We start from the raw sequence: 25,781 nt of genomic DNA, 5'->3' as shown, positions 1-25,781 counted from the left end.
CTAGACCACCCTTGGCCATGGTCTCACTGTGCTCCACCCCAGATCCTGGTCTTTCCCCCTTCACCTGGACGTCTCTAGACCACCCTTGTCTATGGTCTCACTGTGCTCCACCCCAGATCCTGGTCTTTCCCCCTTCACCTGGACGTCTCTAGACCACCCTTGGCCATGGTCTCACTGTGCTCCACCCCAGATCCTGGTCTTCCCCCTTCACCTGGACGTCTCTAGACCACCCTTGGCCATGGTCTCACTGTGCTCAACCCCAGATCCTGGTCTTTCCCCCTTCACCTGGACGTCTCTAGACCACCCTTGGCCATGGTCTCACTGTACTCAACCCCAGATCCTGGTCTTTCCCCCTTCACCTGGACGTCTCTAGACCACCCTTGTCTATGGTCTCACTGTGTTCCTCCCCAGATAGTAGTATGTCCCCCCTTCACCTGGACGTCTCTAGACCACCCTTGACTGCGGTCTCACCGCGTTCCACCCCAGATCTCGGTCTGTCCCCCCTTCACCTGGATGTCTCCTCCCAAGTCTTCTTCAGACGGTGCACTGCATTGGACTGAAGCGCGGATATGATGGCGTACAGGGATGAAAAATTCTTCAAGGCACGGCACTCCTGGAGAGGTAAAAAGCGACGGAGTTATAAAGAGATCCAGCAAGATAGGAAGGGATGTAGCAGGGCAAAGAGAGGCAAAGAAAAAAGGGATTGAAAGTAGAGTAAGGGAAAGCAGCAGAGAGCGCGAGGTAGTGGGTCAAGTGACAGTGAAGAGAGGGGAATGAAGAGGACAGTGCCGGCCATGAGGCTCCTCACCTCCGCCACCTTTATCCACTTCTCCAGGATCCGCGCCCTCTGCTGGGGCCGCAGATGGGTGTGGCTGAGGCAGGAGCTGATGACCACATTGGCCAGCTTATTGAACTGGGACACGGTGGCGCGGACGCTGGGGCAGCGGGGCTCGCGTCCCTTCTTGTCACGCGCAGACCAGACGGAGCCTAAGCAGTGGTACGGTACAACCTTTCGAAAAAGATCCTGAAAGAGACATAAGGCGAGAGAGTGAGGGACGCTGATCATGTGACCGTGGCGTCAGAAGGCCGCCATCTTTCATGACATCCAAATCTCCTAGACTCTGTGGTGCTGAAGGTCAAGCTTTCCCCACCCTGATTCTGCCCTCAAACATGAGCAAGAGGTAAGGCGTTATTGCGTTCGACAGCATTGCCATCACCACAGAGAGACTGCGGATTCCAATAAATTCCTAGTTCCAGTTCCCACGAGACAAGCTAGAGAGGGTCTTTGTGAAGGAGAACCCCCTTCCTAGCCCCAGTATCCTAAAACCTCTTACTAGTGGTCCATAACCGTGATCCATAAATTCTGCCCCAATTTCAATATTTTTAAATGGCCCCGTTGCAGGTGCCAGCCTCAATGTCCTGATCCAGGTGCCAGGCCCCCTTTCCGTAGATATACTAGATCAGGCTAAAGGTTTTACCATTGTCATTCTCCTGGAATAGCATCTGAAATAGTTATTTGCTTAAGATCACACTGTGTTTACGCCAGTGCAGCTGTTGTAAACCAAAATAACAGGCTGAAAACCTGGCTCGGCTCAAACCTGTAGGCACATGGTCTAGGGAAGGGGCTTCCAAGAGGCACAAACAGAATTTGCATCTAGAAATGTCTGCTTCTCCCTGCTGGAGAGTGATTGGTTGGTTCTCCACCCTATGGCCTTCTCCCCGAGGACAGCCAGACGGAGCTACTTACTGCATCTAACAGGGTCAGCTGAGCCGCCACGTGGTCTGCCAGGAAGATCAGGATATCCAGGACCTCCCCGGGGGCAGTGTCGCTCGTCTCAGGGGACGTAGGACTCAGTTGGTCTTCAGTTGCTGCTGGAAAAGAGAAAAACAGGTCAACGGTATGTCCGCGTCGGTCACACGTCCTGTCTGACAGCCCGCCGGTGGGGTCTGAGCTTCGCCCTCAGACCGGTTTCATTTAGTGCTTCCTCTTGTTCTGAGCTCCAGGTCACTAGTTCACACTTTGGGAAACACTAAACTGCCAATAGCATGAGAGGCCTCACCTGCAAGCTGTGGAACATCCAACCCCTCACCACTGCTGCAGACACTGGCTCATGCCCCCGTGACATGAGACAATGAACCAGACCGTCTCTCAAGTCAACAGGGAACCTCCTCTGAAGACCTGAGAGCCACAAATGTACAAATATTTTATTATATGGGATTTAAATGTAAATGCAAACATGAATGAAGTTATTCTTTTTTACATTTACTTTTAAATTTTAATTTTTTGCATTTGAATTAATTCCCTTTTCCATTTAAATTAAAATCATATAAATGTATATATTTGTATATTTGATTCCTGGTTTCATTCCTTCCCTCTGAAAACTCTTTCATGTGGATGTGGTCGTTTTAGAAACATACTTGTTGAATACTACAGCCTTCCTTTGGAAGCTCTTGTCTTTTAGAATTGTAATTGTCCTGACTTCCCTGTTGGTGGGCTGCCCTCATTCTCTTTCTTTGATGTTATCTCCTAGCTTTTGGCTTAATTTGGGTATGAATCCTGCTGCTATTACTGCCAGGCTGGGTTGGCTATGAATCCTGCTGCTAGTACTGCCAGGCTGGGCTAGGTAAGAATCCTGCTGCTAGTACTGCAAGGCTGGTTTGGGTATGAATCCTGCTGCTAGTACTGCCATGCTGGGTTAGGTAAGAATCCTGCTGCTAGTACTGCAAGGCTGGTTTGGGTATGAATCCTGCTGCTAGTACTGCCACGCTGGGTTGGCTATGAATCCTGCTGCTAGTACTGCCAGGCTGGGTTAGGTAAGAATCCTGCTGCTAGTACTGCAAGGCTGGTTTGGGTATGAATCCTGCTGCTAGTACTGCCAGGCTGGGTTAGGTAAGAATCCTGCTGCTAGTACTGCAAGGCTGGTTTGGGTATGAATCCTGCTGCTAGTACTGCCACGCTGGGTTGGCTATGAATCCTGCTGATAGTACTGCCAGGCTGGTTTGGAAATGAATCCTGCTGCTAGTACTGCCACGCTGGGTTAGGCAAGAATCCTGCTGCTAGTACTGCCACGCTGGGTTAGGCAAGAATCCTGCTGCTAGTACTGCCAGGCTGGTTTGAAATGAATCCTGCTGCTAGTACTGCCACGCTGGGTTAGGCAAGAATCCTGCTGCTAGTACTGCCACGCTGGGTTAGGCAAGAATCCTGCTGCTAGTACTGCCACGCTGGGTTAGGCAAGAATCCTGCTGCTAGTACTGCCAGGCTGGTTTGGAAATGAATCCTGCTGCTAGTACTGCCACGCTGGGTTAGGCAAGAATCCTGCTGCTAGTACTGCCACGCTGGGTTAGGCAAGAATCCTGCTGCTAATACTGCCAGGCTGGTTTGAAATGAATCCTGCTGCTAGTACTGCCACGCTGGGTTAGGCAAGACCCTGCTGCTAGTACTGCCACGCTGGGTTAGGCAAGAATCCTGCTGCTAGTACTGCCACGCTGGGTTAGGCAAGAATCCTGCTGCTAGTACTGCCACGCTGGGTTAGGCAAGAATCCTGCTGCTAGTACTGCCAGGCTGGTTTGGAAATGAATCCTGCTGCTAGTACTGCCACGCTGGGTTAGGCAAGAATCCTGCTGCTAGTACTGCCAGGCTGGGTTAGGCAAGAATCCTGCTGCTAGTACTACCAGGCTGGGTTAGGCAAGAATCCTGCTGCTAGTACTGCCACGCTGGTTTGGCTATGAATCCTGCTGCTAGTACTGCCAGGCTGGGTTGGCTATGAATCCTGCTGCTAGTACTACCAGGCTGGTTTGGCTATGAATCCTGCTGCTAGTACTGCCAGGCTGGGTTGGCTATGAATCCTGCTGCTAGTACTGCCAGGCTGGGTTAGGCAAGAATCCTGCTGCTAGTACTACCAGGCTGGGTTAGGCAAGAATCCTGCTGCTGTTATTTCTGGCTTCTTTGAGCTAGAAGTGTGCTGCTAGTATTTCCAAGCCCAGATATACTAAGATTCTGCCTCTGAAGTTCTCTCACTTTTTTGGCGCAGTCCCGATGTAAAATCTATTTTGGGATTTCAAAACAAAACTTGATTTGCGTGGCTTTGTAAAAAAAAAAAAAAAAAAGCGCAACACTGCATAAAGCTCCTTTGCGTCACCTTGCATCAGGAGGCGTTACATGGGTAGAGCGTGGCGTTCACATGCATCCGTCCATGGATTTTGACACAAACCCATATTTACAGAGAGGAGGAGAAGGAATATCTTTATTTCTACTTGTTTTTACCCCATTGCACGTGTACTGCTTTCTGCACACGTACAAAGATAGCACTTCAAAGGGTAGTTTTTGTGCAGGTTTGCACAGCAACTTCCCTTGCTGTGCTTAGTAAAATCTTAGTAACTAGAGCCCCAGTTTTTTGGCTAATTTACGATCGACCCGGCTGGTCCAGGAGGCCCCTTAGATTTGAAGATTACTGACCCTCACCCTACCAGGTTCCAAGTCAGAGGCATTTGTACCACCCACCGTCAAATCCAATAGATTTCACAAATGGCATAGTGAAAACCTTTTCTCAAGCTTCACTAACTTACAGGACATGTAGAGAATGAGCAGCAATACAAGCTTCCCCCACACACAGAACAAGTACCAGGCACACTTCCCTCATACATCATACCAGTATCATGCAATCAGCAGCAGTGCAAGCTTCCTTCACACACAGAACAAGTACCAGGCACATTTCTCACATACATCAAGCAGGTATCATGCAATCAGCAGCAGTGCAAGCTTCCCTCACACACAAACCAAGTACCAGGCACATTTCTCTCATACATCAAACAGGTATCTTGCAATCTGCAGCAGTGCAAGCTTCCCCCACACACAGAACAAGTACCAGGCACATTTCTCTCATACATCAAGCAGGTATCATGCAATCAGCAGCAGTGCAAGCTTCCCCCACACACAGAACAAGTACCAGGCACACTTCTCTCATACATCAAACAGGTATCTTGCAATCAGCAGCAGTGCAAGCTTCCCCCACACACAGAACAAGTACCAGGCACACTTCTCTCATACATCAAACAGGTATCTTGCAATCAGCAGCAGTGCAAGCTTCCCTCACACACAAAACAAGTACCAGGCACATTTCGCTCATACATCAAGCAGGTATCATGCAATCAGCAGCAGTGCAAACTTCCCCCACACACAGAACAAGTACCAGGCACACTTCTCACATACATCAAGCTGGTATCATGCAATCAGCAGCAATGCAAGCTTCCCCCACACACAGAACAAGTACCAGGCACACTTCCCTCATACATCATACCGGTATCATGCAATCAGCAGCAGTGCAAGCTTCCCCCACACACAAAACAAGTACCAGGCACACTTCTCACATACCTCAAGCTGGTATCATGCAATCAGCAGCAATGCAAGCTTCCCCCACACACAGAACAAGTACCAGGCACACTTCTCACATACATCAAGCTGGTATCATGCAATCAGCAGCAATGCAAGCTTCCCCCACACACAGAACAAGTACTAGGAACACTTCCCTCATACATCATACCGGTATCATGCAATCAGCAGCAGTGCAAGCTTCCCTCACACACAAAACAAGTACCAGGCACACTTCTCTCATACATCATACTGGTATCATGCAATCAGCAGCAGTGCAAGCTTCCCCCACACACAGAACAGAGAAGGGATTGTGAGAGGGGCATGCATCTCACTGCCTGTCGTGTATGTAACATGTTACCATGTGAGACCACAGAACACCTGGCATCAAGGTGTGGGATCTTGCTGGCTGTGGTACGGCTCTGCTGTGCCCCCGCGCCTGAAGCTTGGTGGTGGCTCCAGATGAGGAGGGTAAATAGATGATCACCGTGGTGGCAAAACAGCCAGAGTGGCATCTTTATTTCAACATATGTTTTCGAGAATCTTAATTTTGACCTATCTTGCATTCTTTGTAGTGACATCTTCTGATTATTTTGTAATTCCTTAATCACGGCAATATTCACTAGCGAGTGATATAAGAATATGTGATTGAGATAGTTTGTTTAGACGTAAAAACGCAAAAAGGGCATGCACAGGGTTATACTGCCTGAAATCAAAAAAATGTAACAAAATAAGGACTTGCTCAGCGCACCTACGAGCCTTTCGCTGGGCAGCATTTAGGAGCACTTCAGAGGGAACTTTTATAACAGTATTGTCTTGTTTTTAATGATGGAATATAGACATATTTTTTTATACTGGCTACGCCATATACACTAAAATGTTCAGCCCCTTCCAAGCCCACGTGCTTCCTCCATCTCTTGCCCCAGCCCCACTGCACCGGTTTTAGTTTACTCTCAACTTTGTGTCACTTTTTTACATGGCTCTGGTGCAGGATGGCTTACACGTGTGCTTGTTTCACCGGCAATTAAAGTGATTTAATACTACATTGCGTTGTAGATCCATAGGCATAGAATGGAGAAAATGGCAGGTCTCTGAAACTCAGGCTAGCCAGGAGCTCATGTCAAGCAATCTTTGTAGCTTTCTGTTTAATCAATTTTCGATATCCTTCATCAGTTCTCAGTATCCTTAATCAATCGAAAGTAATGTATATTTGTTTCCCACATGTCCTAAATCTAAAGTCAAAATCTTTGCAGGAATCGAGTAATAATCTTAATGCTCCTTTCAAGGAGAAGGCTGCAAACATCCGCGACGTACAAGTCCCAGAGTCCGCGTGTGAATCTTCTCCCAGGCCTGGTGGCCAGTCAGTGTGATCAGAACTGGAGCCTTGAAAGGTGTACACAGAAGGGAGACCTGCCATTATCACAACAGTGATGGGTATCCCATCCGCTGAAATATAAATTCCATAGGATAGAATGGGATTTATATTCCGGCGGACAGGATATCAGTCACCGAGGGGATGGACTGACCCGTCCGCCGAGTTCTAAATCACGGCCCTTACTTCTTCTCCTCATTATAACACCGAGATGCAGAGCACGAACTGTGCAAACTGGTGAGCGAGCAGATATACATGGCTGCATCTGCCGTCATACACTCCGCAACACAACATGCTTACACTTGTACTGGGGTGAATGTATGACATTGCTCTGCATTCTGTCCATCAACTGTGTTTTTTGCAATTTTCACCCCGAGTGTGATGGGTATACTCAGACGTGAGTCCCAGGCTCTCTACACCACTGGAGTCAAGCTATCCAGGCTGATGAAGGCTGATAGCCAGAAACCGGTCCTTGGATGCTTGATTCCGGTCTAGGAAAGACATGGCTTGGCAGTTCGGGCTGGACTGTTCCCATGAGGCACAGGGTCAAGGCTGATTTGCATATAGCCAGTGTCTGACCTAGGGTGGTGTGGAGTGCAAAAAAACGATGGATTTAGGCCCAGATCCTTGTACTGGGGTGAATGTATGACATTGTTCTACATTCTGTCCATCAACTGTGTTTTTTACACTATCAGCTGCCCCATGTTTGGAGCATGTTTCTAAACCTCATGCACCTCAACCAATGTCTCCAACACAGGACATATAGCATCAACATCCTTCGAAGCATGTACCATGAAAAGGACGCCAGGGACCAACAGAGGTAGGAACTCTTTGCGGCCTTGTCGTGTATATGTTGTGTTAAACAAATATTATAATGCAATCTGGTGGCACGGCCTTTCACACTGGCCTCTCACTGTTCTCTCCATGAGATTCATAGTTTTATTTTACATATCTTATAATTAATTTTTTAGGAACCCATTTCTGATTATACCTGGGTAGTCCTCGGTTTTCATGGATTTCAATTAGCCAGTAGATGATGCATTAGAGTTTAAACGTCCCCTAGCATGTTTGTTGGGTGAGCACCTAAAAATAGGCTTACAATAAACAAGTAAAATTACTGTATTTAAAGCACTACGCCTGGCCCAACACGCTTACCACCATTTGTGCTCCGTATCTTCTCCAACATCTGCAAGAGGGAGTCACGTCGCCGGCCAGGGCCGGAGCCTTCCCCAAACTCCCTGGTAAGGTAGGCAGAAAAGCGTTCCAGGAGAGCAGGGTCCAGGGAGCCACGAAAGTCCTCAGGGTACCAGTCCATCCAAGAGCAGAACACGGAGGATGCAGCCCTGGGAAAGAGGACCAAGATGGCGTCTGTGAGGGGCAGCGTCAGCACAAGCAAAGAACAGCAGCACATGGCAGAGACCAACAAGACATCTGAGGGCCAGAGTCAGCTCAACCAGCAAAGGATAGCAGCACGAGCGGGGAGTGTGGCCAGACAGAACAGCGGTCTAGGATGGGGTAACTTCAGCGCGAGCTTCAGACAGACCAAACGGGAACAACAGAAAAGATGGGGTCTGTGGAGGACCGTATTTGAAGGAGATGATAGCAGGTGGGACAGACAGCACGGATGTATGTGAGAAGTAACATTAGCATAGGCCAGAGACAGAGGAACAGACAGACAGACAAGAGGGGGTCTAGTACGATTAAGAGCTGCAGGAAATGGCAGCATCTTGGAAACACTATTATGTGGTGTCTTTGAGGGGCTTTAGGGAGGGTAAGTAGAGAAGAGACCTATAGAAGGGCTCGGGTTGGAGCAAAAGCACGGAAGAGGTGTGAAGCTCATGCAAACTCTGCCCTCCTTGTGTGTAAACTCCTCACTCACACCTTGTGTGCAGCTCCAGGATGCTCACCCCACTCCCACCCGCTATACCCTCATGCCTGTACCCTTGCACTCACGTATGCAGTTCCAGGGGACTCTCTCGCCCTTTGGACTTCATGCTCCTGGTGGCCTCGAAGGCTTCCAACCTGCAAAGATGAGCGGGGTCAGCATTCTCCAATTGAGGTCACCCTGCAAATCTCTTTAGATTTCTTCACTTTATTTTACAGCAGTCCTTTTCATTTAATAAACAGAACCACATTTCCCATGGCACACTGGGAATGGTCAAAACAAACGATGGACAAGCAGTCCCATAGTCCAGCAGGTGTCCAATCAGAGGCCAGCATCAACTATCCTGCAAGAAGACTGTCTTCGACTCACCTGTTCCTCACGCTCCAGTATGCATGATGGCGGTCCCACGCTCAGTTGAAGTGCGGGGTCCCACTTGTCCCCCAGGAAGGCAAACTTAACCCAATGTGCTACAGGCCAGGGCAGTCTCACACACCCAGTCCCCCTGGAGGGTATTTGCAAGCCCAGCACACTAGGACAGTTTTGTGCCTTCCTTCTGTCCCACAGCAGAAAGTAGCCTCACACTCGCCTGGTCTCACCAAGGGCTAGCCTGGCTGTCCTTGAGCCGGCCCTAAGAGCATGGCTCGCCTTCACCGGCACACAGGGGTCCGGCTCACTCTTGCCTGCCCCCAGAAGCCTTTTGTTCATTCACTTGTATGGATGACGCTGTCCCATACTCAGCTGCCAGCCGCCCCCAGCACATCCTTTCTCCATGGGAGCCTGCCTCACACTCACCTGCCCCTGAGACAAGGGGTGACATCCAGGAGGACCCACAAGAGCGCGTCCATACCCGTGAAGGCCCTGAAGGTTACCCTGCATCACCCCTGCATTATCAGTGTATGCATGGCTACAGAATGTGCCCTTAATTTTCCCTAAATTACGGGTTTGCTTTGCAATCAAACAACTGCGTAGCACAGCTTGAAGCGCTCATGCTCATCGACTAAGTGGCTCCTTCTGTTACCCTCCATAACATAGGTGTGTGCACGGATGGCGTGACAGTGTGGCATCCACTTCCATAACAACCAGCATTACAATATATTATCCATAGGGGTGATAATGTTACTAATTGTGTGAAGCACCCTGTTAACTCCAAGATATGAAATTAATATCACACGTGGAACATCCAGAGCATGGCGCTAAACTGCATGGCACCGTATGTAAACATCCTATCTGCGGCCCCTAGACTTCACTAACATCACATTGGCCTCCCACAAAATAGCGTGCTACATGTCTGCAAAGCGCGTCAGCGCCTCATCAGGGGAAGGAAAACTATATCAATACCCATATCGTACCACACCAAAAAAGCTGTAACATAGCTTTCCAGTTTCATCGCGAAGGCCTATCCCAGTCTCACCTGCCCTGCCGGAGACACACTTGCCCACCCTGAGAGAGGCCATCTCCCACTCATCTCTCACACTCACCTGCCCTGTTGGGGGATGCCTTATACTCACCTGTCCATCACCAGAGATCTGTCCTAGTCTCACCTGCCCCTTGGGAGGTGTCTCCATCTTGGCTGCCCTGCTGGTGTCGGTCCCTCTGTTACATGCCTTATGTTAGGCCCTTTCACACTCCTTCTACAAGCTGTCTCATACTCACCTGCCCCAGTGAAAGCCGCCGCAAACTTAACACTCCATCATAAATCTGAGTAATCCGCACTCGTGCAATAGAAGGCTGTCTTACACTTGCCTGGCCTGTGGAAGGCTGTCTCACACGTGCCTAGCATGTGAGAGGCCCCACACACCTACCTGTCCAGGAGTACAGGGCTTGCATACATTCACCTGTCCAGCAGTACAGGGCTTGCTTAAATTCACCTGTCCAGGAGTACAGGGCTTGCATACATTCACCTGTCCAGCAGTACAGGGCTTGCTTAAATTCACCTGTCCAGGAGTACAGGGCTTGCTTAAATTCACCTGTACAGTACTTGCATACAGTCACCTGTCCAGGAGTACAGGGCTTGCATACATTCACCTGTCCAGGAGTACAGGGCTTGCTTAAATTCACCTGTACGGTACTTGCATACAGTCACCTGTCCAGGAGTACAGGGCGTGCATACATTCACCTGTCCAGCAGTACAGGGCTTGCTTAAATTCACCTGTCCAGGAGTACAGGGCTTGCTTAAATTCACCTGTACAGTACTTGCATACAGTCACCTGTCCAGGAGTACAGGGCGTGCATACATTCACCTGTCCAGCAGTACAGGGCTTGCTTAAATTCACCTGTCCAGGAGTACAGGGCTTGCTTAAATTCACCTGTACAGTACTTGCATACAGTCACCTGTCCAGGAGTACAGGGCGTGCATACATTCACCTGTCCAGCAGTACAGGGCTTGCTTAAATTCACCTGTCCAGGAGTACAGGGCTTGCTTAAATTCACCTGTACAGTACTTGCATACAGTCACCTGTCCAGGAGTACAGGGCGTGCATACATTCACCTGTCCAGCAGTACAGGGCTTGCTTAAATTCACCTGTCCAGGAGTACAGGGCGTGCATACATTCACCTGTCCAGCAGTACAGGGCTTGCTTAAATTCACCTGTCCAGGAGTACAGGGCTTGCTTAAATTCACCTGTACAGTACTTGCATACAGTCACCTGTCCAGGAGTACAGGGCTTGCATACATTCACCTGTCCAGCAGTACAGGGCTTGCTTAAATTCACCTGTCCAGGAGTACAGGGCTTGCTTAAATTCACCTGTACAGTACTTGCATACAGTCACCTGTCCAGGAGTACAGGGCTTGCATACATTCACCTGTCCTGTGCTTGCTTACATTCACCAGTCCTGTGCTTGCTTACATTCAACTGTACAGTACTTGCATACAGTCACCTGTCCAGGAGTACAGGGCTTGCATACATTCACCTGTCCTGTGCTTGCTTACATTCACCAGTCCTGTGCTTGCTTACATTCAACTGTACAGTACTTGCATACAGTCACCTGTCCAGGAGTACAGGGCTTGCATACATTCACCTGTCCAGCAGTACAGGGCTTGCTTAAATTCACCTGTCCAGGAGTACAGGGCTTGCTTAAATTCACCTGTACAGTACTTGCATACAGTCACCTGTCCAGGAGTACAGGGCTTGCATACATTCACCTGTCCAGCAGTACAGGGCTTGCTTAAATTCACCTGTCCAGGAGTACAGGGCTTGCTTAAATTCACCTGTACAGTACTTGCATACAGTCACCTGTCCAGGAGTACAGGGCTTGCATACATTCACCTGTCCAGCAGTACAGGGCTTGCTTAAATTCACCTGTCCAGGAGTACAGGGCTTGCTTAAATTCACCTGTACAGTACTTGCATACAGTCACCTGTCCAGGAGTACAGGGCTTGCATACATTCACCTGTCCAGCAGTACAGGGCTTGCTTAAATTCACCTGTCCAGGAGTACAGGGCTTGCTTAAATTCACCTGTACAGTACTTGCATACAGTCACCTGTCCAGGAGTACAGGGCTTGCATACATTCACCTGTCCTGTGCTTGCTTACATTCACCTGTCCTGTGCTTGCATACATTCACCTCCCCGGGAGGAGCCCAGGACAGCCTGCAAGCTGGTGAGGACCCTGAAGAAAGCCCGAAAGGCCTGGCCGTATGAAGTATCCCCTTTGGTTAAGGCTTCGAGGAGAAGATAGACACATTTCAGTGTGCACTTTGATTGAAGTGTGTGGCTAGGTTTGTGTGTGTTCCATGCAGTACAGGCCTGATTGCATGTCGCTTGGGATGACTTAGTAACAACCTTCACAATCAAACGCCATACATGCTTGGTCCACGCTTAGAGCCCAGACAGCAGAGCTCCATGTTGTTTTTAGTTGGAGCAGCTAACAGGGGATTATCTGAACTTGTGCTAACATGATATGCGCGTACTGACTGCGAGCGCGGAAGCTGGAAGTTACCTACAAGGGACGATGCGCACTTCCTGTAAGAAGAAGGAAGGACAATAGCAGCAAGTTTCTGCCAGCGCTTGAGAACGAGGAGGATGGTTCAGATGTCCTGAGTCAAGATACAGGAGGCGAGCATGAACCAAACACTCCCAGCGCCATTGAAAACCCTGCTTTCGTGAGGTACGGAGGGGCATATTGATCATAGTGTTGCGTGGGGTTTGCACCTCACAACATGGTGCAAAAGCGACACAACCCGTAAGTGCGTTTCAAGGCACGCAAGGCCACCTTGATAGGCATTGCTTGATAAATCTAGAGTAGCGCAGTGCGGCACAAATCACTGCCCTGCGTTACTCTGCCCCAGGTAGGCGTTCCTTGGGCGCTGCGTTACTCTGCCCCAGGGAGGCGTTCCTTGGGCGCTGTGTTACTCTGCCCCAGGGAGGCGTGCCTTGGGCGCTGCGTGGGTGGTCCCACCTCGGCGTATTCCCAAATGTACCACAACTGGCAGACCTGGGCATTCACCAAAATGCTTCGCCTCCCCAAGTGGTGTCTAACAAGGAGAAATACCTTTCTTTCTCCTCGTCTTTTCCTCTTTCTATGTGTGCTGCGTTGAGGAAAGTGTCTCAGGGGCTAGTTTTGTGCAGGAAGGAGTCTCTTCCTGCACAAAAGCAATCCTGTCTTCAAAGCAGACCCCCGTGTACCACGGTCCAAGCGCGCCTGCAGTGGCGCTGGGCTGCACAGGGTGCGCCAGCGCTGGGAAAAGACAGGACTGCATCATATGATGTTAAATACAGCGCATTCCTGCCCCTTCCCTGTCCGCAGCGCAGCAGGCGGCTTGATGCGCTGCATGACATTTTGATGAATATGCCCTGTAGGGTATTGGTGGGGTCAGACAAATGGACCCGTCGCTGTAGGGGATGCTGAACCGTGAAGGTCGCCCTCAGGCCCGGGGAGGCATTGCCTGACTTGGCATGTCGTCTAAAACATACGTGACATCACTGGTTACAACCCACCCAGATGAAAGCAGCAGGATATCCATACGTCATGAAATATGATTGAGGCATATTTAACCTTTGCCCTCATTTGTGTCATTATGGATGATATGTTTATAATTCTTAGCATCATTCTAATGCTCATGAATTGTAGCCAAATACTGTATAATAAATGATAAGAGCAAAAACAAACAATGCGTGTGCAGACTGATGTCAGGGCCTGGGCTCTATGAATACTAACTGGTTTATCAAACTTCTCACACTCCCTTCTGCTGGAGTCTAACTTTTCAGGGGCAGATTGAGAGACACCTGCCAACACCCCTTCTCTCCAAAAGGGTTGTATTTGCCTTCTGGGACTCAAGGTACCTACAAGGTCTGACCCCAATAAAGCAGGACTAACAGGACCCTGTCCTGGAGCAGGGGTCTTGCGTATACTCACTTGTCCAAGAGGAGCTTCAGGACGGTCTCCACACTGGTGAAGACCCTGAAGGTGGCCAGGAACGCCGGGACGTAGGACGTGTCCCCCATGGTGAAGGCCTCGAGGAGATGATGAACAAGTTTCGGGAGCGAGCCGCCCTTCAGGATGCGCACCTTGGGGGACTCAGGAGTGTCCTTCAGCGCCTCGCTGTCCGCCTGTGAAAGGAGATGGGATACAAAGGTGAGATATGATGCCTGTGTGTGTTCACGCCTCACATTTCAGAGGTGCATCCCTCAAACAGGCACAATAATCTTACAGTAAAGATGTGTTGATGGTGGTTTGCGAATCAAGCACACAAAAGATGATGGCAGGCTGCTTGCAACAAGTCTAACTACTGCCAATCACTCGAGGTAGCACTCCAAACCACAGCTCTCTTGCCCACTCTACCACCTCAGATAGGCAAATCGCCAAAGCAGCCCAAGACTGGTTTCGCTGTGACTGGTTCAGTCGGGTGTAGCATTGTTTCAGTAACACATTGAGAAAAGGACCTTCATCTGGACATACCCATGGCCACTTAGGGAGTTACATCAAACACATAAAAGGTGATTAGAAGACGTGGGGCTCGTGCCACCGGAACCAACCTATACCTGGATGTTGAGCCCAAACTAGGGCACACCTGGTCCTGGGTTGCTTGTATTCTGGCTCATGGAGGACTTGGCCTGCAGACCGGGCTGGACTGTTCCCATTGGAGCAGGGTCAAGGCTGATTGGCATACAGCTGCGTCCAAACTGTGGTGGCATGGTGGGCAAAATAATGATGGCCCAGGATGCGGCCTAAAGTACTTACCAGTGGCTGAGATTAATTACAGCCATCATTTTTTGTATACTTTTGGTTGTTAATGCAAGTGGGGGTCCGTCAGGCAATGAAGGCCAATAGACTCAATGTAGTATCAAAAAAATGCTTTCTTTCAAATTGCTTTTTCAAAAGTTCAATAATAAACAACGCTCAGCCTGGCTTGTAGTAATCGATCTGGATCTGGAGCACGGAGGCGTCACGCAACGGCTGGCGCTGGGGAGGATTGCGCAGGACCAGGATCTGTCAGAGCTAGGAGTCCGCCGTTGGGATTGTGGATGTATTTTTAGTTGTTAATGAATCACATCCAAAAACAGCTTTAGAGATCAACAAGCAGCCAGGAATAAACTTTAAAAAGAAATATAGAGCCGAGCATCTGAAAGCCCAAACTGACTCATAGAAAAACTCAGAAACCTCTTTGATTCGGCAAGTTATGATCACCCGTGCTTCCCCTGACATCAAACGCCCACTCAACAAAAAAGTCTCTCTATTCAAGGATTTATTTTCTGAAAACTTTCAAAAAGCATGGTAACTATTGTCTGCCTCCTACTCCCAAAATATGGGAAACGACACCCAGCTAAAGCAACAATTGACTAACACAGAGCTGGATAACTCATCAGTACCTGAAATTCAACCACAAAAAGAGGGGAGTGGACAACTATTCGGTGTTCCCCCTCTATTTGGAGTAGTGCAAACTTTTATGTTTCTACTGGCTGCCATCTTACACCAATAGCCCGATGGACTTGCGGCAGCCAGTGTAAGTACATTAAAATGCCTGCCCTGGAAATCCTGGAAGTCCTGAACAGAAAAAAAATAAAGCTTACCACTACATCCTTGGAGAACACTCCCATGGTGGGAGGGTCATTAGAATATGGCTTGGAAAAACAGACGCATGCTTTCCGAGTTTGAATTTATGAAGAAGAAAAGTTTGCTTAGCGACCGCAGGATACATGGCTGCTCGTTAAAGTTTTAGGGCCTATCTTGGTGGATGGGATACTCGGTCACAAACATTACGGATTTCCCTTCCGCCAAATTACAAATTCCATACGATATAATGGAATTGTAATTTATCGGATGTCTCATTTGTGATGGAGTAACCCTGTCTGCCAAGATCGTAGTCCGGCCCTAGTCCTTTTAGAGGAACAGGAAAGAACAGAGACCTCTGCCAAGCCGGTGAGATCTCTAAATATGAAAGGTGGCAATGACCGCAGCCACCCTGGCGGGGGTGATCTATCCAAAACATCTAAATGAGGGCAAAAGTACTCATGGCTCTCTTTACCACTCAACTGTCCCCCAATTCAGAAATCCCATCCTCTGGTCACCAGTTCTAATGTTCTGGGTTTTACTCTGAACTGGAGGCTGCTACGCGACCTACACGAGAAAAGAGAAGTTGAAGGCACTCAACGAAAACACCTTTTGCAATAGAAACGAAGAGGCCGTCTTGCAGAATCAGATCTGTTCTCAGTGGAACAGACCCTGATCATCTCCAGGCCAGCCTACGACAATACTCTCAACAGGCCTCGTAAAAAACATTGTAAGATATAATGGGATTTATATTTCGGCAGACGGGATATCCATCACCGTTGTGACGGAGTAACCTGTCCGGCAGATCTAAATCAGGCCCAAGTCAGGTCCGTGGGTGGAATTTGCAGCGGAGTGTTTGAGCCTACTTTGCCTCCCTGATCCTGCGTATCGACACTTCTCGGTAAAAGAGAAGCATCGACAATTAAATACACTACATGGAGGGCTGTCACGAGCTCTGCAATTGAAAGGACTGAATGAACTCAGAAATCAGGCTCAATTCATGAAAGTGGAACACGAAGGACTGGTTCCTGATCCGGAAAACCTTCAACAGGGATTGGACTCCCGGAGCCACACAGCGATCAAGAAAGGACCAAGGACGATGAATACTATCCCTCGCATTCAACTCGATACCCAAAATCAACTACATCACGCTGCACTGATCTGCCTCTATATAGCGCAGAAAAGCCACCATGGAAGTACATGGTAGCATAGTACAGTGATTGCTATCATGAGAAATATCAAAATGATCAGATGTGCGTCCAACTTTGTCGCATGCACTGCCGGTGTTCGAGTAACTGACCTTTTTTTCACTGCTCTATTTGAGCGAAAACGTACTTGTTTTAATTTCTCCTATACTGACTCCTGCACTTTTCTGTTTCCTTTCTGCGTTGTATTATGTTCACCTTTTCCTTGCGCCAGGACGCTCCTTAGCTGGAGCATCTGTGCGCAAAATAAATGATAATAACATAACATAACAACATAACATTTTATTAAAAATTATTTGCATCTGTCATTGAGGGTTCCTTTGATGTATTTCTTTACTTCCTCTTTGCATTGTTCATTTATTGTTGTTTGTTTTCATTGTTATGGCGACGAAACCTTGAATAAAAGTCAAAAGCAAAAAAACTTAAAGCTGAGCTCGTTCTGTCAGTAAGCGGGTAGCTCATGCCTGGGGGTGTTAAACACACGCCCATCCCCCCCCCCCCCCCCCCCTCTCCCTTCCGTCCCTCTCTCAAGGTGATCCCCTCAATAGTATCTATCGTAACCTAGGACCATATTTACAAAAGCTTTTTGCATTTCTTATTGGGACGAATTTCAATTCTGGCCCGTTAAGAAATGCAAAACAGCCTTTTTTATGAACAAAGACAGATTTGGGAATCGCAAAATGCAATTTCTACCCGGAAGAAATCAAATTTAGCAATTTCCTAAATAGGAAATTTCAAATAGCTTTTTTCCTATTTGCGATTTCCTAAGCACATGTACAAAACATTTCCTAAATGTGAAAAGGGCATTTAGGAAATGTTATTACCATCGACTCCAAGTCGATGGTATCCATGTGCAATTTATTAAAAGCATCCCAAAATTGCTTTATATAAAGTGCCATAAGGCACACATGCCCCTACGGCATTTGTGAGCTTTACATGTGTGCCACATTTTAGGGGGGTGGGTGCATCAAGGGGGGGGGGCTTAGGCCCACAGGCACCCTTGGTTTTGCATTTCCAAATTTGCGATTAGGAAACCACAAATTTGGAAATGCAAAACCATTCATACCTATGGGCCTTGGTCCTATAGGAACGAATGAGTTAACATTTCCTAAATAACGAATTCCTAATTGCAATTCTAACTCTGTAGGAATCACTATTTGGAAATCTGAAATTTTGTACATTCCATTTTGCATTTTCTAAATAGCAATTTCTGGGGATTCACTATTTAGGAAATGCAAAATGGAAATTAGGTACATATGGCCCTTACTAGCGCCTTGCTTCTCAATAAACTCATGGTATGAGATGGGTGACTTTGCGACTGCGTTTAGGCCCCTGAAGTTCACGCAGAGGCTCGGGGAGTCCCAGCCTTGGCTACGAGTGACCTCTCGTAGGCGAGAGAAGACCTTGATTCATCCGAGCGCAGCGCGTCGTTCTGTCCCTGTCCTTGACTGACAGTCTGCACTACCTGTCCTTGACTGTGACTGGCCTTATGCACAAGCTGCCTAGACCCGCCCACTCCTGTAACGTCTGGTATCACGCAGCTGGGCGATCAGCTGTCAGAAAATGGCCAAAATTAAACAAGTCCTTGAAAAGGGAACACAACACTTACAGAGCAGCAGTCAGGCACCAGGACCACTGAAGGATCCATGCAAGGAGTCAGCCTTCTCACAGCACAGTCTTATTAAGCGCTAGATAAGCAAAAAGGCACCTAGGAGCTATGGGCACCAGAACAGAGAACAGGGACCTCAGAAATTAAAGGAGCTGGTGTATCTTCTGGGGATAAAATCCCATAACTCAGAGGCATTAACCTGGAGGGCTTTACCCCCAGCCTTTCTCATACGCTCTATGACCACACCTGGAGCTTGTCCTCAGCTGACCCCAATGTTTTCAGAAGTGAGCTTCAGATATCCTGGTGCACTGCTACAAAGGGTCTTATTGGTTAAAGTAAGCGCGTTATATTTAATTCTAGCTGCTACTAGGAGCTAGTGCGTCTCTTGCGGCTTCCTAGGCTGATCGACCAAAAATTGCTCCTGCAGCCGTGAACGTCAACACCTGAAGTTTGTTTAAATTAGATTTCAAAGTCCCTGCAAGTAAAACTTTCCTGTAATGCAGTTCAGCTTGTATCCTAGTCCCGGTTATACCTTCTGTACTAGACTGCGAGAACAGAAGACCTTGTTTTAATCAGAAGGTAAGTGGAGGATTATCACCTGGCTCCCCTCCTTCCGGGGTTAGCCTTTCGTCGAAAGTAACGCCCAAAGTCTTAGCCTTATCTTTTACATGGATTTCAACCTCACCTACCTGGAAGGAACGGTGCCCGGAGCTCCTGAGGCCAGCCAGTAATTGGTTCCTAGGAGTAGAAACTCCGCTTTGGCTGCTTTCGGCTCCAGCCGGCTCTCATCCAACCATTTTTAGATAACCGTGGACACCTCGGCAACTTTGAGATGATCTGTCACAGCATCGCGAGAGAGGCACCATCTGCATGTTGTCTGCATAGTTGTGAAAGGTAATACCACAATAGCTAGGCGTTGAGTAGCGGCAAGACAAAGAGCCGGAGTTAGATCTCAGTGGACGGGTTACTCCATCACCACGACGACGGCTATCCCAGCCTGCAAAGTATAAATCACATTATATCCTATGGGATTTATATTTCGTCGGACAAGATAACTGTAGATTTTATGATCGAGTAACCCGTCTGCCAAAATCCAAACAGGCCTTTCGACATTAAAGTTCTAGCTGAGTCCAAGAATGACTCCGTTCACTTCATGGAAGTCTCTGGCGCCCCCGCTCGTCTCCTCAAAGGTGTGGAGTGATCGAGGCCGTCAAAAAACTGCAAGGTCTCCAAACATCAGAAGGGTCTGATCCTTCAAGTCATCTAACAAAACTGTTTCTGTTCCTCTGTTAGGATGGGAGCCCGCCTGTTCATCTCCAAAATACAATCGGACTCACCGAAGTTCTGCAGCCGACTAGTGCTGTTTTATCCAGAACCTTCAATAGCCCTGCAATGATTTAGGAGAGTAAATACTCATGATTTAAAAAAAATTCCGATTAGAATCAGGGAGGGCAATGTTGGCCGAGGAAGGCTGGCCCGGGACCAGGATTAGGAATATCCACACAAGAGCACTTTACGATGTGTCTCAGTGGAAATAACCTGCATAGTCAGGGGTTGTCCTGGACATCGAGCTGGACTTTGACTGTGGTTGCGAGCAGAGAAGAAATAGCCGATAAGTGAGCGCCGTGGCATGCAGGCTCTGGGGATGAAGAGACACAAATATTCCACAACAGAAATTACCAAAAGCGAAGGCTCCTTCTTTGTGGCAGAACACAAAGCACAAATCTGAGACGCAAAGTGCTGATTCGATGTAAGACTGCTTTAGGTGACACAGGGAGGTTGGAAGTCTGCGTTATGGGATGCGAGTTAACTGGAAGGCTGCGTTATGTGACGTGGGTCAGCTGGAAGGCTGCTTTGTGTGACACGGGCTGGCTGGAAGGCTGTTTCATGTAATGCGAGTTGGCTGGATAGCTCCTTTATGTGACGCAGGTTGGCTGAAAGGATGCTTTACATGAGATGATTTGGCTGCCAGGCTGCTTTATGTCATTGCTGAGAAGTCGGGTTTAACTATAGTTTCCTATGCCAACAATACCCAAATTGTTTTTCCCTTTCTGCTGCCCAGAATCAAGATTCTTCTTTGTTGCAGCTTGGCTTGAGGAATGTCTCTTTGAGGCTGTCTAGTAATGCTCTTAAGCTTCATAGCACCAAAACTGAGGTGCTTATCCTGGGTAATAACCCAGAGCTCTGGGGAATTGGCCTGACAATTTGGGCCCGGTACCTGCCTCTGGTCCCAAAGTCAAAAACCTGGGTTTTATCACTGATAAAAAGCTCTCCCTCCAGCCTCAGGTCTCCAGGGTAGCGTCATCTTGCTTTGCTACTCTTAGGTGGATTGAAAAAATCCTCTGGCTAATCCCACCTCCAGCTCAGAGAACGGTCCTGCAGGGTTTGGTGATATCCAGGCTGGACTACGGCAATGTGCTGTACCCGGGCGCTGACAAAGCCTCTATGCATCACTTACAGGTCATTCAAAATACTGCTGCTGGCTTTCTTTTACATCTTCCTAGATAAGCTTCTGCGTCCCCTCTGCTCCATCGCTGTCACACTGGCTTGGTGTTAACAAGTGTATCGAGTTCAAAGCCTTATGTTATATGTTTCGTGCTAAATGTGGCCTTGCCCCATCCTATATTCAAAGTTTGGTTACACCCAATGTTCCGGCTCAACATTTGAGATCTTCCAGCCTGTTGGACAGGCCACGTGAGGGGCTTGCCTCCTCCCCACATGACAGGACCCGGGCCCCGGTCCTCCAGATGTTACCCACAAAGGCAACCCGCACCCCGTCCCATGCGGGACTCCTGCCGCGGACATCTCTGTATCATGGGGCCGAATTCCTTCCCGCTCCCTCGGCCGGCCCGGCCGCCATCTTGGACACTGCACCACGAGGCCGCGTGGCCTCAGATCGACCCTAACCCTGGGCCTGGCCAGGCCCCGACATCCCGGCACCACCATCCACCCAGGAGGTGAACGGCCCACTTGGCAGGTTGATGGGAGAAAGAAGTATCAATGGCTCTCCCCCGCCAGGTGCCGATCGCACCCAGCTCCCCCGGGCGCTGGCCCCCCCCCCTGCTGGGTGTCTGGACTCCCTCATCCCGGACCTCCCGACCTCCAAGTGCGAGGGTCCGGACATCAAAGGGCACCAGACCTATAACTGGGGCAGCTCCAGAGCAGGAAGGCAGTTGTATCCTGGAGTCGAGAGACGCAGTGAAGAACTCATCCTTGACGGACTACTGGCACTGCCGTAGTCCTACCTTGCGAACTATTGTCCTGCCTGCTGGCGCTGCCGCAACCTTCTGAAACCCTCATCGTCGTCGGGACCTGCTGGCGTGGCCGCGGACCGTTTGTAACCACCACCTTCATCGGGACCTGCTGGCTCCGCCGCGGACCGTCGCTAACTTCAACCATCCCGGGACCTGCTGGCTCCGCCGCGGCCCGATCATCTAGAACGCCGAGCTCGAGGATTGTGAGCTATTTCATCTACCAGATTGGTAACAAGACTGTCCCGCTACCCTTTTCCCAATCGAGAGACTAGAACCGAGGGGACCCCTGAGTCCAGACCTCCTTGTACCATTTCACCGTACTTAAAGAATTGCTTATAAAGAACGTTAAACCTTATCCGTGTGTGGTGTACATCTGTGGGGGGGAAGTTACTCGTCATTACGATCGCTGGAGACGGCTCTCCCCGGAGACCTCTCCCCTTATTCTCGGCCGACCCTCCCGGTCCGTCTAACATTGGTGGCCAGCGGCGCGATCCGAATCAACGCGTAATCGTACAGAGAGTAGCTCACCCTACGACAAAACCACGATGACAACCAAAGAGAACGGATCCACCGAGAAATTCCAGATGGAGAAATTGGAAGAGTACAGCCATCGTGAGTTGAAGCAATTCTGCATTGAACTAGGTATCGCTACCACCGGTCTGAGTACTAAGGACGATTTCAAGCACGCCATTGAGTCATGGGCAGAAACCGGGGCCGACAGAACCCCGGACCAAAATATCACAGCAGCCGAGAAAAACGCCACGGCTCCCGAGGAGCGAAGAACGGGTCTTTCGCAAAACGAAATCCAAGAGCGAGAGAAAAGCAGACTACATAAACTAGAAATGGCCCGGCTCAAAATGGAGGGCGAACTCAAATTAGCCGAACAAAAACTGAACCTAGAACATCTACGGCTCCGAGAAGAAAGGGAAGAAAAACAGAGACAAAGAGAGCTCGAAGAGAAGAGACTGGCGTATGAACACGAACGCAACCTAGCAGAGATCGAATTACGTAAGCAGAACAAAGAATTAGGAGTGCCCGAGCAACCGCGCACCCCGGGAGCAACAGAAAAGAAAGTACACATCCCCAAGGATGTCGTGCGAGAATATTTCCGAGATGACGACATACAGCAGTGGTTCAAGGCCTACGAGATCGCTATGACCTCCCACCGGATCGACCGAAGCGACTGGGGAGCCGGCCTATGGGGGAGGTTCGTCAATGAGGGCCGCGATGCCCTGTTACAGCTCCCCGACCATCTAATGACCTCCTATGACCACATGAAAGCTACCCTCCTCACCCGCTATGGGCTCACACCCGAAATGTACCGCCAGAGGTTCCGAGACTGCACCCGGATCCCGGGTACAACTTGGGTGGAGTACGTGAACTATTTCAGTCGAGCCTTCGAGGGTTGGATCAAGGGAAGCAATGTAACGACCTACGAGCAACTCTTCAATCTCATGGTGTGGGAGCACCTATCTAACAACTGCTTCGTCGAGCTCAGGCAGCACCTCCTCGACAGTAAATTGACTGATCCACGGCAGCTCGCCGCCGAGGCTGACCGGTGGGAAATCACCCGAGTGGGCCGGAATGGGCCACATGAACAGAACCGGAACAACCACGGTCAGCACCGTCCCCGAGGAGGAGGAGGGGGCCAGGGACGAGGAAGAGACAACGCCCCGGCCGCTCCCGCTGCCAACACTCCACCCCCGGCCAACCGGGGCAACACCCCGGCGCGCCCGGGGTACAGAGCCAATGTCACGTGTCACCGATGCCAGCGAGTCGGCCACTACGCCAATGACCCGAACTGTCCACAGAACCAGAGCCCGAGACCCCGCCAGATGGCTGCCGCCGCCCTGGGGGAAGAACAAATCTCCGAAGAACACGAGGAACATGAGCAAGAACACCCAGAATGGGAACCGGCCGCCATGGTTCTAGCATGCCTAGGGGGAAAAGACATGGTCCCGCGGGCCCCCCTACCCGCCAACACCCGGAAGTACAGTCAGTGGGTGAGCATTAATGGGCGCCGGGCCGAAGCCCTACGTGACACCGGGGCCAGTGTGACAGCCGTCCGCTGTCACCTGGTGACCCCAGAACAGATCCTGCCGAACGTTCTCTGCCCTGTCCGCTCAGCCGACAACTCGGAGAGTCTCTGTCGGATGGCCTGCGTCCCCTTCGAGTGGGGAGGAGTCTCCGGCATGTTGAAGGTGACGGTCCGAGATGATGCCCCCGTAGACTGCCTCCTGGGAAATGATCTGGAGAGTTCCCCGTGGGCCGCCGTAGAGAGAAGAGAGCACCTGGGGATGTTGGGTCTCCCGGACTGGGCGTGCGTAACCACCCGGTCCATGGCCGCCCGTGCCATCCCCAGACCCGAAGAACCCGAATGGCCGGCACCTCCTCCCCCGGTCGCTCCAGTCGAAGACACCGTCCGTGCCGACCTTCCCGAGCAAACCCCCGAAGGGCGCGCCCAGCTCCAGGACCTTCCCGACCTGGCTCAGTGGCGTCAGGAAGGGGGGCCCACCCAAGAACAGTTTCGTCAAGAGCAGAAGACCTGTCCCTCCCTCGAGGGACTCCGCCAACAAGCCCTCGCCCAAAGCGCCGGGGATACCGCCGGAACCCATTGGATCTATTGGGACAATGACCTGCTGTACAGTGAACAGAGAATCGCGGAGTTAGGGGCCAGTCGAGTGCTAGTGGTGCCCCTCCGCTTTAGAGACTTTTTGCTAAACCTGGCCCACGATGTCCCCCTGGCTGGTCACCTGGGTCAGGACAAAACCTACAGTCGCCTGGTGACCCACTTTTTTTGGCCAAAGATGAGGAATGACGTACTCCAGCACTGCCGGTCTTGCCCCACGTGCCAGGCCAGCGGGAAGAGCGGCCGCAAGCTGAAAGCCCCTCTGCAACCTTTTCCAGTGGTCACCACCCCGTTCGAGAGGGTGGGAATAGACATTGTGGGGCCCCTGGACCCCCGTACAGCACAAGGACATCGGTTCATCCTGGTACTGGTGGACCACGCCACCCGCTACCCCGAGGCTGTTCCCCTGCGAACTGTGACAGCCCCGGTGGTTGGCCGGGCCTTGATGGGAATCTTCTCCCGGGTGGGCTTCCCCCGAGAAGTCGTCAGCGACAGAGGCACGAACTTTATCTCAAAATACATGAAATCCCTCTGGCAACAGTGTGGGGTCACCTACCGATTCACGACCCCCTATCACCCTCAAGGAAACGGCCTAGTTGAGCGGTTCAACCGCACGCTCAAAGGGATGATTGGGGGGTTGGAAGAGCCCCTCCGTCGCCAGTGGGATGTGCTACTGCCGTGCCTCCTCTTTGCCTATCGAGAAGTTCCCCAGAAGTCCCTCGGCTTCAGCCCGTTCGAACTCTTATATGGACACCCGGTGCGAGGGCCGCTCAGCCTAGTCAAAGAAGGTTGGGAAATGCCCCCTCTGAAGAACCCTCCAGATGTTTTCAAGTACCTCCTGACCCTACGCAACCAGACCAGAAGGTTCAGAGAAATGGCTAAAGCGAACTTGGAGGCCAGCCAGGAAGACATGAAAAGGTGGTACAATCAAAATGCCTCCTCCATCGAATTTGAACCCGGCCAACAGGTATGGGTGATGTCTCCCACCGAACCATGCGCCCTGCAAGACAAATGGACAGGGCCCTTCAAAGTGGTCGAGCGCAAGAGCCCTGTCACCTATCTCATCGATATGGAATCTTCACGGAACCCCCTCCGGGTCCTCCACTCCAATAGACTAAAACCCCACTTTGTGCGCTCGGAGCTCAGCCTCCTGATGGCAACAGACAGCGGAGCCGAAGAGGATTCCGAGCCACTCCCTGATCTCCTACGGACCCGAGAGAAGGACGGCTCCGTGGATGGGGTCCGACTCTCGGAGGCCCTCACCCAGGAGCAACGTCAAGGCTGCCGAGACCTCCTACTGCAGTTTGCCGCTCTGTTCTCCCTCACCCCAGGGGTCACCCCCTGGTGCTCCCACGATGTAGACACGGGAGACAGTCCCCCTGTCCGACATCGGGCCTACCGCGTACCAGATCGTGTACGGGCCTGCATCCAAGAGGAGGTGTCCAAGATGCTCACGCTCGGGGTCATCGA

The 25,781-nt window shown here is 50.3% G+C and overlaps 1 protein-coding gene across 5 annotated transcripts in view; it reads right to left on the bottom strand.

The window, feature by feature from the left end:
* RGL2 (ral guanine nucleotide dissociation stimulator like 2) overlaps positions 1–25,781 on the bottom strand; it is a 246,205-nt gene that overhangs the window by 50,310 nt on the left and 170,114 nt on the right. For 4 of the 5 annotated variants that reach the window (XR_015295831.1, XM_086920618.1, XM_086920622.1 and 1 more), the window contains exons 3-8: positions 13,980–14,173; positions 8,694–8,762; positions 7,896–8,083; positions 1,748–1,872; positions 809–1,024; positions 510–613 (exon numbers count right to left, since the gene is read on the bottom strand). Coding sequence is in view for 4 of the 5 variants with exons in the window: in XM_086920618.1 (XP_086776744.1) it covers positions 510–613; positions 809–1,024; positions 1,748–1,872; positions 7,896–8,083; positions 8,694–8,762; positions 13,980–14,173 (896 nt within the window). In the remaining variant the exon portion in view is untranslated. The remainder of the gene's footprint in view (positions 1–509; positions 614–808; positions 1,025–1,747; positions 1,873–7,895; positions 8,084–8,693; positions 8,763–13,979; positions 14,174–25,781) is intronic. The other variant, XM_086920620.1, reaches the window with a different exon arrangement.

This window comes from Lissotriton vulgaris, chromosome 5, assembly GCF_964263255.1.
Source record: "Lissotriton vulgaris chromosome 5, aLisVul1.2, whole genome shotgun sequence".
NCBI lineage: Eukaryota > Metazoa > Chordata > Amphibia > Caudata > Salamandridae > Lissotriton > Lissotriton vulgaris.
Note: the sequence above shows the minus strand (reverse complement) of the source record. Positions and strands in the feature narration are given on the sequence as shown.